This window comes from Saccopteryx bilineata, chromosome X (assembly GCF_036850765.1).
Source record: "Saccopteryx bilineata isolate mSacBil1 chromosome X, mSacBil1_pri_phased_curated, whole genome shotgun sequence".
Taxonomy (NCBI): domain Eukaryota; kingdom Metazoa; phylum Chordata; class Mammalia; order Chiroptera; family Emballonuridae; genus Saccopteryx; species Saccopteryx bilineata.
This window is the reverse complement of record NC_089502.1, coordinates 119,524,626-119,539,268: the sequence shown is the minus strand read 5'-3', so window position 1 is coordinate 119,539,268 and position 14,643 is coordinate 119,524,626. Positions and strand designations below refer to the sequence as shown.

The following is a 14,643-nucleotide window of genomic DNA, read 5'->3' as shown; positions in this document are numbered from 1 at the left end:
TGACCAGATTCCCTCTGTTACATCCGTCTAAGACTCACTCTTGATGCTTGTCTCGGTCACGTGATACATTTATCCGTCCCACCCTAAAGGCGGGTCCCTGATAATATTTTCTGACATTAAACTGGTCCATGGTCCAAAAGAGGTTGGGGACCACTGTTTTAAAGGACTTATTCACAACCTGCCTAATTCTAAACAAGCTATGGGAAGACTTGCACTAAAGCTTAGTTTGAACGTGGCCCTAAAATTTACTGAGTCAAACTACTGACATATTTTTGAGCAAAGGGAAAATGAAGCAAGAAAATATTTATAATTCTATTATTGTTGCACCTTAATAGTTCCTTACAAAATTATATAACTGTGTGTTTTGCATGCATGTTAAAAATAACTTCCAGCAATACAAGTTTTACCTTCCCCCAGGCAACTTCGGAATCCAAATTACTAGGCATTCCTTCAACTGCCGATCGCTTTGTCAGTTCCGTATCTGTAGCTGCCAGCCATTCTGTCAAGGCATTCATTTCCTTTCGCATCTTACGGGTCAATTTCAAGCATTTCTCCAACTGCTGCTTTCTTTCAGTTACCTGGAAAGAAAAGTAATAAAAATGTAATTTGATTTACTATTTTTTTTCAATGGTGTTACATTTTTAATGGACAAGTGTTCCAGGCTTACATATTTTTTTTCTTTAACTGAATTTATTGAAGTGGCACTGGTTAATAAAATTATATAGGTTTCCAGTGTCCGTTGCTATAATACATCACCCGTACATCGTATGCATTGTGTGCTGTCGGGATGACCAATGGTTAAGGAGCCCAACTCAAGCTTCTGACTCCTGGTTTACCTTGTTGTTTTGTTTGTTTGTTTGGATGAGAGGAGAAATAGTGAGGCAGGCTCTCACATGTGCCCTGACTGGGATCAACCTGGCTACCCAATCTTGGGCTGATGCTCAAGGACTGTGCTATTTTTAGTGCCTGAGGGTAATGTGCTCTGATGAGCTAACGTCAGAGCCTGGGGCCATGCTTGAACAAATAGAGTGACTGGGTGCAGCAGGAAAAGAGAGAGGCAGAGAGAGAGAAGGTGAGGGAAGCAGATGGTCACTTCTTCTGTATGCCCTGAACAGGAATCGAACCTGGGACGTCCATATGCCGGGCCAAGGCTGTATCCACTAAACCACTGGTCAGGGCCCTGGTTTGCTTTTTCAATTCAGCTTAAGTTATAGATACTTAAGTGGAACTTTCATATTTTTTGTCATTTTAAAATAATCTCTTTTCTTACTTTTTAGAACTATTTTAGAAAAATCATATATGTTCTTAATATTATTGTGAATAAACACAACCTAGGATAGATGAGGTTCTCCCTTTTCCAAAAGATAATGTCCTGTATCAGGTAAAAAAAGGAAAGCTAAAATTATTTTCTCAAATGTAAATAATTTATAGACAATTTTTAAAAATAAGTAGAATTATTTAAGTCAACCTGAATATATGACACATTGCTTTCAGAAAAACTTCAATTGAGGTTTACAATCCTTTATATATAAATGAGGCTTGCAGAGGGGGTGGGAGGCGGGGAGGGCCACAAAGAAAACCAGATAGAAGATGACGGTAGACAATTTGACTTTGGGTGATGGGTATGCAACATAATCAAATGTCAAAATAACCTGGAGATGTTTTCTCTAAACCTATGTTCCCTGATTGATTAATGTCACCCCATTAAAATAAAAAAAAAGAAATCAAAATGAAGAAATACTAAGTCTCTCAAGGGGCAAAAGTATTTGTACAAGGCTTACAATAGCCAATGTTACTATCATTGCATCTGTAACCTGTCATATGTTCACACAAACACAACACAAAAAATAGGCCACTTCCTCTTTAAACATGCTTTTGTCATGTATTCAGGCAAAAATAAAAAATTCAAGACAAAATTCTCACTTTCATAATAGAAAAAATCCTAAGGTGATCTTCAGTTCCAGTTCACAGTATTGAAAACAGAGACCCTCAAAATAAAATTCTTCCCTATTGTCACACAGAGAATGCACAAAGTCGTATTTCTCCACCACCTCTGCAGAGGTGGATGGTTTAATAAAAAGCCCAGAATCCTTCCCTAATGTGCGTGTGTTTATTCCACAAGTGAAAATACGTTTAAAGAATTGAAAGTGCTACAATTAAAATATATACCCTGAAACTTTTATATGAATTCCAAAGACTCCACAAAATTCACTAGCTGCTTTAACAGAGGTGTATATAAATTTTAAAAATGTTTAGTTGCTGGGGCTGCAAATTCTTCTTTTTTTTTTTTTTACAGCTTTTCCCTTCTATTTTTCCCTTTAGGGGAGTAAAAGCATTGTCCGTTTTGACTACCAGGATTTTATTCAAGTATTCAAGAAAAAAATATACCTTATGGTGTGTTGCTATGCATAGTTATTTTTTCTATGGGCTATTGGCAGAAAAAAATTCTGAATTCAATATTTCAAAGAAATTCTATCTTCCCAGAGCTAATGCATTATTGATTTTTATTTATTCTATTTTGTTTATATCCAGCTAAATAGGGCTTAATAAAACAGGAGACACTGCCACCTTAAGGAAAATTCAGTTTTACACTTTGTGTGTGTCTGCATCAAGCATGGATACATTTAAAAGAGCGCCACCTGCAGTAGAATGTTCAACTCTCACTTTTCCACAAACACTTAAAAATGTGAGACTGGGAATATTGAGGCTTTGTATATTTCAGGCTGATATGAATATTGCTATTTATGTATACTTCCATAAACATCAAAGCACAGAGAAGTCACACAAGGAATTATAAGTATTAGTACATCTAAGGTGTTGGTGTAATATTTCACCATAAAAGTAAGTAGGTTTAGAAATTAAAGAACTTCAATTTTTTAGTCACTGAATAATTACATTGGTGATAGTAAATAAACTAATAAAATTGGGTTCTGTTAAGAAAAATGCTATGGACTGAATTGCAAACCGCCAAAACTAATATTGAAGCCCAGCCTCCAATGTGACTGTATCTGAATATTGGGTCTTTAGGAAGGAGTTCAGAATACATGCTACGGTGAGACTTTAATCATCTCACAGGACTGTGGCCTTATTAGAAGAAAATGAAAGACCCTCCCAAAAAAGAGGCCCCCATGTGAGGACACAATGAGTAGGCTGCTGTCTGCAAGCCAGAAAGAGAGTCCTTCCAAGGCTTATCTTGAACCTCCCAGCCTCCAGAACTGTGAGAAATATATACATTTTGGTTGTTTAAGTCACCCAGCCCATGGCATTTGGTTATAGCATCCTGAGGTGACTAATATAGAAAGGTAATATATATTGACTTGAGCAAGTACCATATGAATTCTGCAGATGATTAAAACAGTAGGGTTTGTCTTTTTATCTGAAAAGAATACTATATTAAAATAACCTTTGGTTCCTCTGATTTTGTTAAAACCACTGTTGTTGAAGGAGCTTGGAAGATTTAAATGCAGATTTTTCTTCTTAGACAAGGACTACTACAAGATATTTACTAGAGGACATTTACATATATATTCCTTTTATCATTAATATTTCTAAATCTTTATTTTGAAAATAAATTTCTACCCTACATCCTTGCTGTATTCTGTCATACTATAAAAGCTAAGTATGATTTCTTAGTAACATTTCATTTTGCTTTAATGATACTATGTGCCAAATGTCACTTGAATCTTAGATAGCTTACACTAATGTAAAATAATGGCATTGCAAAGGCCAGATCAGTCCTTGATGTTGACAATTAATGTTTTTATGAATGCTTTTTATAACCCATCATTATTTGGAATGACCAAAGCTCTAAAGTTGAGGGAAATGAGATAACTGAACTAGACGTTCCACAGTTTGGGAAAAGAGGAGAAGACTGATGCAAACATCTTTTACAGTGAAATGGAATTGGTCATTAGACCCTGATCAGGACAAAAATATAAAATTATCACAGTGCCACAGGACTTAACTGGCCGTTTGTGCTATCTTATTAGTCGACTATGGTGCAGTAAAGAATGTTTGCTATACAGAGAAACAGTTTCTATGGAATGTGCCCACTCTACTATACCTAACGTGATCTATGTGAAATATGCCAACTCTACCATACTTAAATATAAGTAGGTATGTGAGTTTATAAAATGTATCAGTGTTTAAATCAGCTCATGTCAATTTTACAATGAAAAAAGGCAAGTGCAGATGAAAGAACTTTTGGAATTATCTAATGGACCAATAACAATCTCCCTAAGCTTTCTATTTTATTTTTTTAGGTGAGAGAAGTGGAGATAGACAGATTTCAGCATGCATCCCAAATGGGATCCACCTGGCAATCCCCATCTGGGGCCAATGATGTGTCCATCTGGGGCCATGCTCACAACCAAGCTATTTTTAGCACCTGAGGTGGAGGCTCCAAAGAGCCATCCTCAGCATCTGGGGCCAATGTGCTTGAACCAATTGAGCCATGGTTGTGGGGTGATACAGGGAGGGAGAGGGAGGGAGAGGCATGGAGAAGAGGGGAGAGGGATGGGGAAGAAGGGAGAGGGAGAGGAACAGAGAGAGAAACAGAGAGAGAGAAAAAAGTTTGAGGGGGAGGGGTAGACAAGCAGATGGCCGCTTCTCGTCTGCGCCCTGACTGGGAATCGAACCTGGAACAACCATATGCTGGGTCAATGCTCTATCCACTGAGCAACCAGCCAGGGCCATTACATATTTTTTAATGCAGAATGAAAGATCTTCACTGACTAATGATTGTTTTTTTTAATAAGAATTGCCCATGGAGACCTATCTCAAATGCTCTGTACCTATATATGCATCTATCTATTTATTGAACATTGACTGTTCTCGCTTTCCTACTTAGAAGGGAAGTGGAGAAGCCAGTGTTTGTGGTCGCAGTGCACACACCTTAGCCCCCAGCTCGTTATAATGCAATTTCAAAGCCGTTATTCTTTCATCCAGCTCCTTAGGGTTTTCTGTCTGTTTCTTCTGCACGATTTGACGTCCAGTTTTTATCACCATCTCCACTTCCGACTTCACTTCACTCAGACTTTTATACAAGTTCTAAGGCAAATCAAAAAACAGAACATAATGAGCAATAATGTCTAATAAGATTCTTAATAAATTACTAATAAAAAGAAAAAAGGGGCCAAGACTCACTGTCATTGCCATTTCGTGTTTATAGTTTTAATGGGGCAGCACTTTGCAGCTGAGATCACCATCTACCTTGTGCATTTCTGGGTGATTTAAAGATTGTACTTGTAATAAGACACACACATATAGACATACATGGTTTCTAGTTATTCTTACCAAAGTAAGAAGACATCATATATATATTTAGTTTTTCAATCGAAGTTTATAAAGACAATTTCAAAATGTTATTGACTCATACTTTTTAACTATAGATGGCATACAATACTTTAAATGTTACAATTGTATAATTTTGGTTGAGAGTTTGGAAACATTCGTTCACTCATTCAGCAAGTATTAACTGAATGCTCACTACGTGCCAGACAGTGTTTGAGTGACTAGACAATCAGCAAGACACACACTGTCACTGTTGTTCTTAGGGTACTTACACTTTAGTGGGAATAAAACATCTACATTTCCAAGTCATACTTTCAAGATTAAATCATAGAGAAGGAAAAAAAGGACATTTTCCAAATGCTAATTAGATTATACAAATCCATTTTCTTAATGGGGGTAATCAATTAAATATAGACAGATATAAATGTATTATTTAAAACTCACATGTATGTCGTGACTATAAAGAACACTTACATCACTTCACAAAGGATGTTGGCATAATAAAGCCTTGTGGAACAAGTGTCATAACTTAGCCTTGTAGTTATTTTCCTAGAAAGGTATGTGTGTTTGTACGCATGCACGCATGCATTTATACACATAGATGTGTATTTACGTGTATATATGTATATACCATAGTTTACATTATGCATCGAGCTTTTAATTCAGTGGTTAACTCTGAATGACACTACTTATTTCACTGGTACAAAGAAATAAAGTTACTAGTAGGTCATATATATATTTTTTGGAATTAGAACAAAAATTGGGTTTGCTTTCTCTTTTCAGTATAAAATCAATGCCTAAAACAAAACATTTAGTAAAGGCTGAGCAATGATCTTATTAAATAAGGCTACATACATGAACTATTTCCATCTTAGTCCCCTGTGATGATCACTTGATATACATATTTCCTTATTAATAATTGTGACTTCTGTCTGAGCTTTCCAGATGATTTATTTTTTGCTTCTTTTTATTTCTAGCTTAGAAATGATAAACATATCTTGGTATTTAGAAACATTCAATTTGTTAATTGTCATGTTGAGAATCAATGTGAATTTTGGAATCAGAAATACTTCCAAATGATTTACTCTCAAAATTAAAAAAAAAATCAATTTACATTTACGATGAAAGCTTATTCAAAACAGTATTATTCGCTAACACTGTATCATTGAATAGACAAGAAAATATTTTTCACTATTTTAGGAAAATATTATTTCTTTTTAATTGCATTGATGTTAGTAATATTTTTTTTAATAGAATAAAAATATGTGGACAAGTCCTGCCGGGGGTGAGGATGACAGAGATGCAAAGAACTGTCTCCGGGGACCAGGTTCAATGATACAGATCTACTTTATTCAGGAAGTAAACTAGCTTATATACATGGGTTCAGCCTATAGGGTGTTACAGCGTGTTCTTCAAAGCCAATGGCTGAAAAGATCAGGGAGCTGCGTGGTTGGCGCTGAGTCACTTCCTTATAGCAGGCGAGCTCCCTTCCTGGGTGTGCCCAGGAGGCTTCTGGGAGCTGGAGTATTCTCACAGCATTGCATCAGCCACAGCTGCTAGGAATGCGCTCTATGCTCCAACCACAAAAATATATTGAGGGCAAAGGTCATGATTATAGTATGTACAACAGATCATCTTAAGGGTTGAAAAAATATAAAAGTTATAAAGAATAACTCTCCTCATGGAAGGACTACTTGAATGGGTCCCGGCATTGAAAGCAGCACTGAGTCAGGGCCCAGTCACAGCTGGGCAGGGAGTGTTGTCTTCTTAGCAGACCAATTTTATGAGGTCCCATTAGAGACCTGTTCCTACAAGAGAATAAACAGCTCTCTCTTTGCAAATATATTTAGCCATAAAGACAGTGTACTTGGGTCATTTTGCCTTTAATTCTTTTTGCAATATTTCAGGTGACATATGGTCCCATGTAGTCCTAATGTTACTCATCTAGTATCAGCTAATAACTATGTATCATTATATTGAAATTTTCCTTGAGGGTTTTTTATATGTCTAATAATTATGTAACTAAAATGCAGTCTGTGTTATGAAAAATGTTATTAAATTAAAAAACTACTTTATAAAATTTTATAATATATAAATTCTTTTGTTAAAAAGATACTACCTCATTCAGCTTGATGAGGCTGTGGCACAATGCATAGAGCATCGGCCTGGGACACAGAGGACTAAGGTTCAAACTCCAAGTTCGCTGGCTTGAGCAGGGCTCACCAGCTTGAGCTCAGGGTCCCTGGCTTGAGAGTGGGGTCACAGACATGACCCTATGGTTGCTGTCTTGAGCTCAAAGGTCGCTGTCTTGAAGCCCAAGGTTGCTAGCTTGGGCAAGGGATCACTAGCTCTGTTGGAGCCCCTCCCCCATCAAGGCACATATGAGAAAGCAGTCAGTGAACAACTAAGGTAGTGCAACAAATAATTGATGCTTCACATCTCTCTACTTTCCTGTCTGTCTGTCCCTATCTGTCTCTCTCTCTGTCTCTCTATCACACACACAGAAAGAAAGATATTACCACATTCATAATGATAGGATTGAACTGCACGAAGGGTTTCCTTTTCTTTTGTGTTATGAATTAGATGCAGAAAGAATACTTAAAACATAAAGTACTAAATGGATAAACCTTTTCCCCCTTAATGTTAATACCATTCAGTGTTTTTATTTTATGTGAGTGATAATAATACTTATATTACTTGGGTAGATGCCCTCATCACTCAGCTTTATGTTGTCAGAGCAGTCAACAGACATGGTGAATTACCAATAGCTGCAACAAGGGACATTACACGAAATGCCAAAGTCCACTGAATATTTCTGCTGCAGGCTAATTATCCTTCCCATGCCTTTTTATGGTCTTGGTGGTGGGGTGGTATTTCAGTGCACAGCTCACAACGGCGACTCATGGAAAGATACTAGGATTCAGAGGAACAGTGCCTAGATCAAAATTTTGCTTTTGTTCTTCAACAGCTTTAATCTTTTATTTTTCTCATTCAATCTGTGGTCTTGAGAATTAGAGGTGATTTATGTAGCTCGCTAAGATTTCTTGGTACTTCAATCAGGTACAGTGTTTTATTATTGGAAATATTATTATTGTTGCCTATGTGCAGACTGATATACAGCAGGTCCTTGAATAATGTCATTTCATTTAACATCATTTCATTTTAACATTGACGAGATGTTGTACAAACTTAATTAACTTTTGTTTATGCCAATAAGCCAATGGTAAAATTAGTTCTGATACACTTCCTTTCAGTTAAAGTTGCAGAGTCTATAGATCAGCGGTTCTCAACCTGTGGGTCGCGACCCTGGTGGGGGTCGAACGACCAAAACACAGGGGTCGCCTAAAGCCATCGGAAATACATATTTATTATACATTTTTAAATAAAATATGTATTTCTGAAAGCCATCTGAAAATACATATTTATTATACAATACATTTTTAAATAAAATATGTATTTCCGATGGCTTTAGGCGACCCCTGTGTTTTGGTCATTCGACCCCCGCCAGTGTCACGACCCACAGGTTGAGAACTGCTGCTATAGATGACGTTAAGTGAGGACTTACTGTATTTCTCTTCAGTATTTCTACTTAAAAATATATGTCAACTACTATAAGAATTAAACAAAGAAGTTGTCCTTTTATATTCTGCACAGCCTTAGAGAATTATATACTCAAAAAAGACACCCACAGAAGAGGTATTAAATGGCTACTATTTCAGTAAAAGTTCTAGTCTCTCAATATATCTGTGCTAATTTTTGTTCTTAATCTGAAAGTCATAGAGTATAATTTTATATTTTTCTTAAGACAATTTTCTGTTATTAAAGAAGATCTTAAAATATTCCTTAATAGGGCAAGTCAAGGGCGATCTGTTTATTCATCCCCAGAAATACATACCACACAATGATTTAACTGTGACTGTACTACTTCCTGTTCAACGCTCTTCGCTTCCAATGCAGGCAAGTGCATCTTCACTTCATCTAAAATCATCTTACTTTCCTGTAGACGCTGCTCGAAATTGGCTGGCTTCTGGAATAACCGAAACTTCAGGGAAACATCTTGCAATTTTTTCTGTAAAGATGATGTAAGTTAGCACCAAACCATAATTGGCCATATTTTAATTTTGATTGAAATTATTTGTTATTCACTTTATTAAAATTATTTATCGTTAGCCCTGGCCGACTGGCTCAGTGGTAGAGCATCGGCCTGGCTTGTGGATGTCCTGGGTTCAATTCCATCAGGACACATAGGAGAAGCAACCATCTGCTTTTCCACCCTTCCAACCCGAAATTCCCTCTTTTTCTCTCTTTCTTCTCCTCCCGCAGCCATGGCTCAATTGGTTAGAGTGCATTGGCCCTGGGTGCTGAGGATGGCTCCATGGAGCCTCAGGCTTAGGCACTAAAAATAGCTCCACTGTGAGCATGACCCAAGATGAGCAGGGCATTGGCCCCAGATGAGGGTTGCAGGTGGACCCCGGTCAGGGCACATGCAGGAGTTTGTCTATCTCCCCTCTTCTCACTTGGAAAATAAGAAAAAAAATATATTTATTGTTGTAAGTGAGAATATAAATAAAAACAAACTAAAGTAACTGTCTTTATCCATTTGTCCAGCACAAAAATATGTGCATTTGGGAGAAGAATTTACCGACTATTATTATAAAAGGTCATTTTCTAACCTATTTTATCCTTAAAATGGATAACCCAAGAAAAACTGTACCATTTATATATCATATTGTAGTTTTCAAATAATACCCTCAACCCCAATTTTGCTAACAATGTACTCATCTAATGTAAAGTATGTTTTAATACCAAACACAAACAAGCTGCTGGATTTTTAGAAAACTAAGTACCTGTGCCACATCGATTTGGGACAGCACCCTTTGGACAGCCTCCTTTCCCTGGGTGAGTTTCTTCATTTCCTCCAAACTAATCTCGTGGCTGGTCAAATCCGACTGGATCTTCTGTTGGGAGGACAGCGTCATTAGTCAGCACGCGCATTATGGCAATGCACACACCTCACTTTCCAAGGCGATGGGATTCAAAACTTCTCTTTAAATATTGTTACAATGTAGCCTCTTTTAAAATGAGAATAAATGGTTTTGTCACTTACCAAAAAGTTATCAAAAATCAAATGACTTATATCTCACCTATGTGGGTTATTATGAAAAAGGAATTATTCCTTTGCATGAGTGATAATGAGCAAGCAATTCCAGATACCATTTTTCAGTAGGAAATATGTATTTATACCTAATAGGTAAAAATAATATTCTTTTATCTTTGAATTAACACTCACATCTGACCGAAGACAAGACATTAACCTTTATAAAAAAGCTAACTGTGACAAAGGTAAGATCTAATGACGAAGCTGTATGTGGATAATATTCCTTAATAGTGATCTGCACTTGGTCATTCTGTGTCATGTTTCAGTTAACTTTCAGGGAAACTATGAAAATAGGAAAATGAAGTGAAATGCCTCAATTTACCTTGTGGATTCTGTTGGCCTGTCTGATACTTAATAGCTTCCTTCAGAGATTGCTTTTTGAATTTTAAATAACTATAAAATATTTCTGTATTTTCTATATTGAGTAGAGACTATTTTGATCAACTTCTATCAAAAGTTCAGCCTGACCAGGCGGTGGCGCAGTGGATAGAGCACTGGACTGGGAAGGAAAGGAATCAGGTTTGAAACACTGAGGTCGCCAGCTTGAGCGCAAGTTCACCGGCTTGAGTATGGGGTCACTAGCTTGAGCGTGGGATCATAGACATGACCCCACGGTCACTGCCTTGAGCCTAAAGGTCGCTGGCTTGAGCAAGGGGCCACTCATTCTGCTGGTTGTTCCCCCCCACCCCGGTCAAGGAACATATAAGAAAGCAGTCAATGAACAACTAAGGCACCAGAACCGATTGTTCTCATCTCTCTCTCCTTCCTGTCTGTGCTTATCTGTCCCTCTCTTTCTCTCACTCACTTAAAAAACAAAACAAAAATGCACTTCTATCAAAAGTTCAAAAGTCTGTATCTGACTTAACACACTTCTGGGCCACCCTTAGGAGTGAGTCAAATCCTGTAGTGTGCAGACAGCAAAACGATATATCCATTCCTTTCTTTTTGCCGGACTAAGCAAACATCAGCTGGTAGTCAAATTATTCTAATTTAAAATTCGTTCATTGTCAGATTGTCAGACTACCATTAAATAAGTCACAGAGGATGAAACTGATTAACTTACACCAGAGTGGTCATAAAATTTTCATGTAAAACAATCTGTATAATACATGTTAGCATAAACTAATTTATACCAAAAGGAGTCCATTCAGGTACATATTATTGGAAAGAAAAGAAAAAAAATAATACCAGTATGCTTAGCAGACAGCACAGACTTCTCTAGCCTTGCAATGAGTAATGAGACATAGCCCATAAAAACGGGTTATGTGGTGAAAGAGTTACTTAGGATACAAGGTTGAAATGTGCCTTAATATTATTCCTTAGCATATTGATCTTCATAATTACAAAGGCAAAGTAATTATGAATTACTTAATTAACCAGAAGTCTGGCATAAAATAAATAAGAGCAAAACCCCATGCATATGCATATTATTTTTACATATATAATATCTTCATTGGTTGAGTGACTACTTTGCATAAGAAACAGTGCTCTGTACTGTTCTCCAGGAACCAGAGAATTGGGCTTAGGGATTCATGTGAGCGCAATAATAATGTTATTCACAGAGCTAGAGATGCTAAGGATTCTACACAATTTAATGGGAGTATGTAGGGTAGAATAACAATTAACAGGAAAGTTAACAGATACCACAGGAGAGGGTATGTTAAAGTAGAACTCTGAATAATTAGAAACATTATTGAGAACAGCACATATCTTAGCAGGTTTATGGTCACGACTGTTCAGGTGCAAACTGCTGACCCTCTTTAAAAGGTGGTTCAATAACAACCATTCCTCTGCCATGTAACCATGGCCATCTCCAAGTCACGAATGATCAAAGCACGGACAATGCTGGTGCCCAATTAGGTCTCTCAGATTCTCCCTCAGAACTGACAGAAGGTCTGGTCAAACTCTGTGAGTGCTGGAAATTGTGTCACATATGATGGTAGACTGTGCTTATAAAGTCCCTAGTTCACTGTGTCAATGGAGGAAGAGCAAAGGTCCAAGATCAAAGAGAGGTGGATGCAAAAAAAGAGGCAGAAACAACACATTGAAGGCTTTCAATCGAGGCTTCAGAAGATGGCAGTTCTAAAGATGGCTCATCTGCGCCTCAGTAAGCGGTAGATTTCTTCACCTCTTTAAAATAAGTTGGCTCCTAGACTGCCTTGATCAATAGAACAGGGCTAAAGCAATGTTCTGCCAGTTATGGGAAAAGCCCTCAACGGGCTAGCAGCTTCCAATTCCACTTTTACGGAACACTCACTCTGAGCGTGCTCCCTCCGGGAAGCCATCTGACAGGCTCTGAGAAGTCTAAGCCACATACACAGGTCCTGAGTAAGTGTTTCAATCTTAGGTGCGTTTTCAGAAGATAATGAGTATCAACTGTTGACAAGAATGAGCGATCTCGGACATCCAGCCCAGCTGAATTTACACGTGATTGTAGTACCAACCAACAACTGCCTACAATCACATGGAAGATACCAAAAGAGAACCATCCGGCTGCGCCTTACCCCCACCTTCCCCACAAATCATACAGATAATGACAAAGTGCTGTTAAAGTAATCAAAACACAGGTTCCAGGCCCTTCTTGAGTGAAACCTTGATTCTAGTCTTGGTTTCCACGAGGCTGTCCTTATGACCAACTTCCCGACTTCATTTTTGTTTCTGCCTTAGTGAATCCAATGTTGTTACTTTGTATCTAAGCATCCTAAATAGTACCTGGATATGCAAGGAGATGGGAGTTTGAAAAACAAAAGCATTCCCAATGGAGTGAATAGAAAGATAAGGCCCAGGCACCAAACAGCCAGCAGAGTTTAGGGGAGCTGAAATAAGGCAGAGAGAATCAAAGCCCCTTGGCAGAAATATAACTAGAATTGTAGGTGGGAATGAGGTATTTAAATAATTTCATGTTCTAAATGAAAAGTTCTCAGTATTTTCAATGTGAGCGTCAAGTGTAAATGTCTAAATTGATCAGAATCACAGAAAGCAACAGTTTTATGAATCATAATACAATAATTAAGGAAATCCATGAGAGAATGTTGCTATAAATTCAGGAATCCTCTGAAATGATTTTGTATTTTCTTAATCACTCCATATGTAGCTACACATATGGCATGTGTGTGCGTGCGTGCGTGCATGCACATTTCAAAAAAGCAGTGTGCACTTGCACAATTGGTATTTATTTCAGGGTATGCAAACATTAGAGGGAACTAGAGAGAGGAGGGCCGGGGAAGATTCATCAAGAACACAGGCATTTCAGGGATGCGGAGCAAAAGGGAAGAACCAAAGGAAGAGAAGGAACGACCTATAAGGAGAAGAGGGCCAACCAGGAAAGACAACAGGTGTCACTCAAATGAAGTAATGTGAGAGTCTGAAGAACAAGGGAGAGGTCAAACATGTCAATGTTGAGACAGGGCAGATGAGACAAGGACTAACAAGTTTACTAACACATTTACATTAGCTGGTTGATGAGCACTGTAGCTGGAACAGTCAATGGACAGGAAGAGCAGAAAGCGGTTTTCAAGGGCTGACGCCTGATGAAGAATGAGGAAGCATCCTTAAAATCCGCTTCAATGATTTTGTCCTTCTGCATAATAAACTTGAGGTCAATGAGACCGGAATTCATATTAAGGTTACGTGAAAGGAGCCAAAGAAGAGAGTTTTTTAAATGTAAGAAGATAATTGATTCGAAGAATCTCATGTAAAGCAAAAGGAAACAGAGTGAGGAGTAATGATCAATAATCAATGGAAAATATCAACAGGATGTTAGGTGCCACTTTTTCAGAAGACAAAGGTAAGACATAAATGGTCATTTTGGATTTGAAGAGGCAGGAAGTCGAATACTTCTTACTTGATGCTCTCTGGGAATTAGAACAGAATGGTGTTAAAGAGAAATCTGGATTTAAATCTCAGGGCACCATCTTGCCACTTTGGAAAGCACCAAACCTTTTGAAGCCTCAATGTTGGGCAAACAAGTGTGTAAAGTGTGTTTAGGTTTGCTCTCTTGTATTTTGCATTGACTTGGGGCGGAGCCTTGTGTGTGGTCTGTGAAAGGTGATGCTTGCCCTCAGGGCGGCAGATTGCAAATTGAGGACTGCCTGCCCTTATAGAGAGGGGCAATTGTTTGTTATAGTTTGCTGGTGAAGGGATATTTTTGCCTGGTGTTTGGCTGGAGAGTGCTGAGGCTGATGGGGGCCTGT

At 37.8% G+C, this 14,643-nt stretch overlaps 1 protein-coding gene across 5 annotated transcripts in view; it reads right to left on the bottom strand.

Annotated features, from left to right (window-relative positions):
* The window catches only part of DMD (dystrophin), a 2,360,554-nt gene that overhangs the window by 1,419,594 nt on the left and 926,317 nt on the right, over positions 1–14,643 (bottom strand). For all 5 annotated transcript variants that reach the window (XM_066250305.1, XM_066250306.1, XM_066250308.1 and 2 more), the window contains 4 exons: positions 10,140–10,250; positions 9,188–9,361; positions 4,894–5,049; positions 408–578 (listed from right to left, as the gene is read on the bottom strand). In XM_066250305.1, the coding sequence (XP_066106402.1) occupies positions 408–578; positions 4,894–5,049; positions 9,188–9,361; positions 10,140–10,250 (612 nt within the window). The remainder of the gene's footprint in view (positions 1–407; positions 579–4,893; positions 5,050–9,187; positions 9,362–10,139; positions 10,251–14,643) is intronic.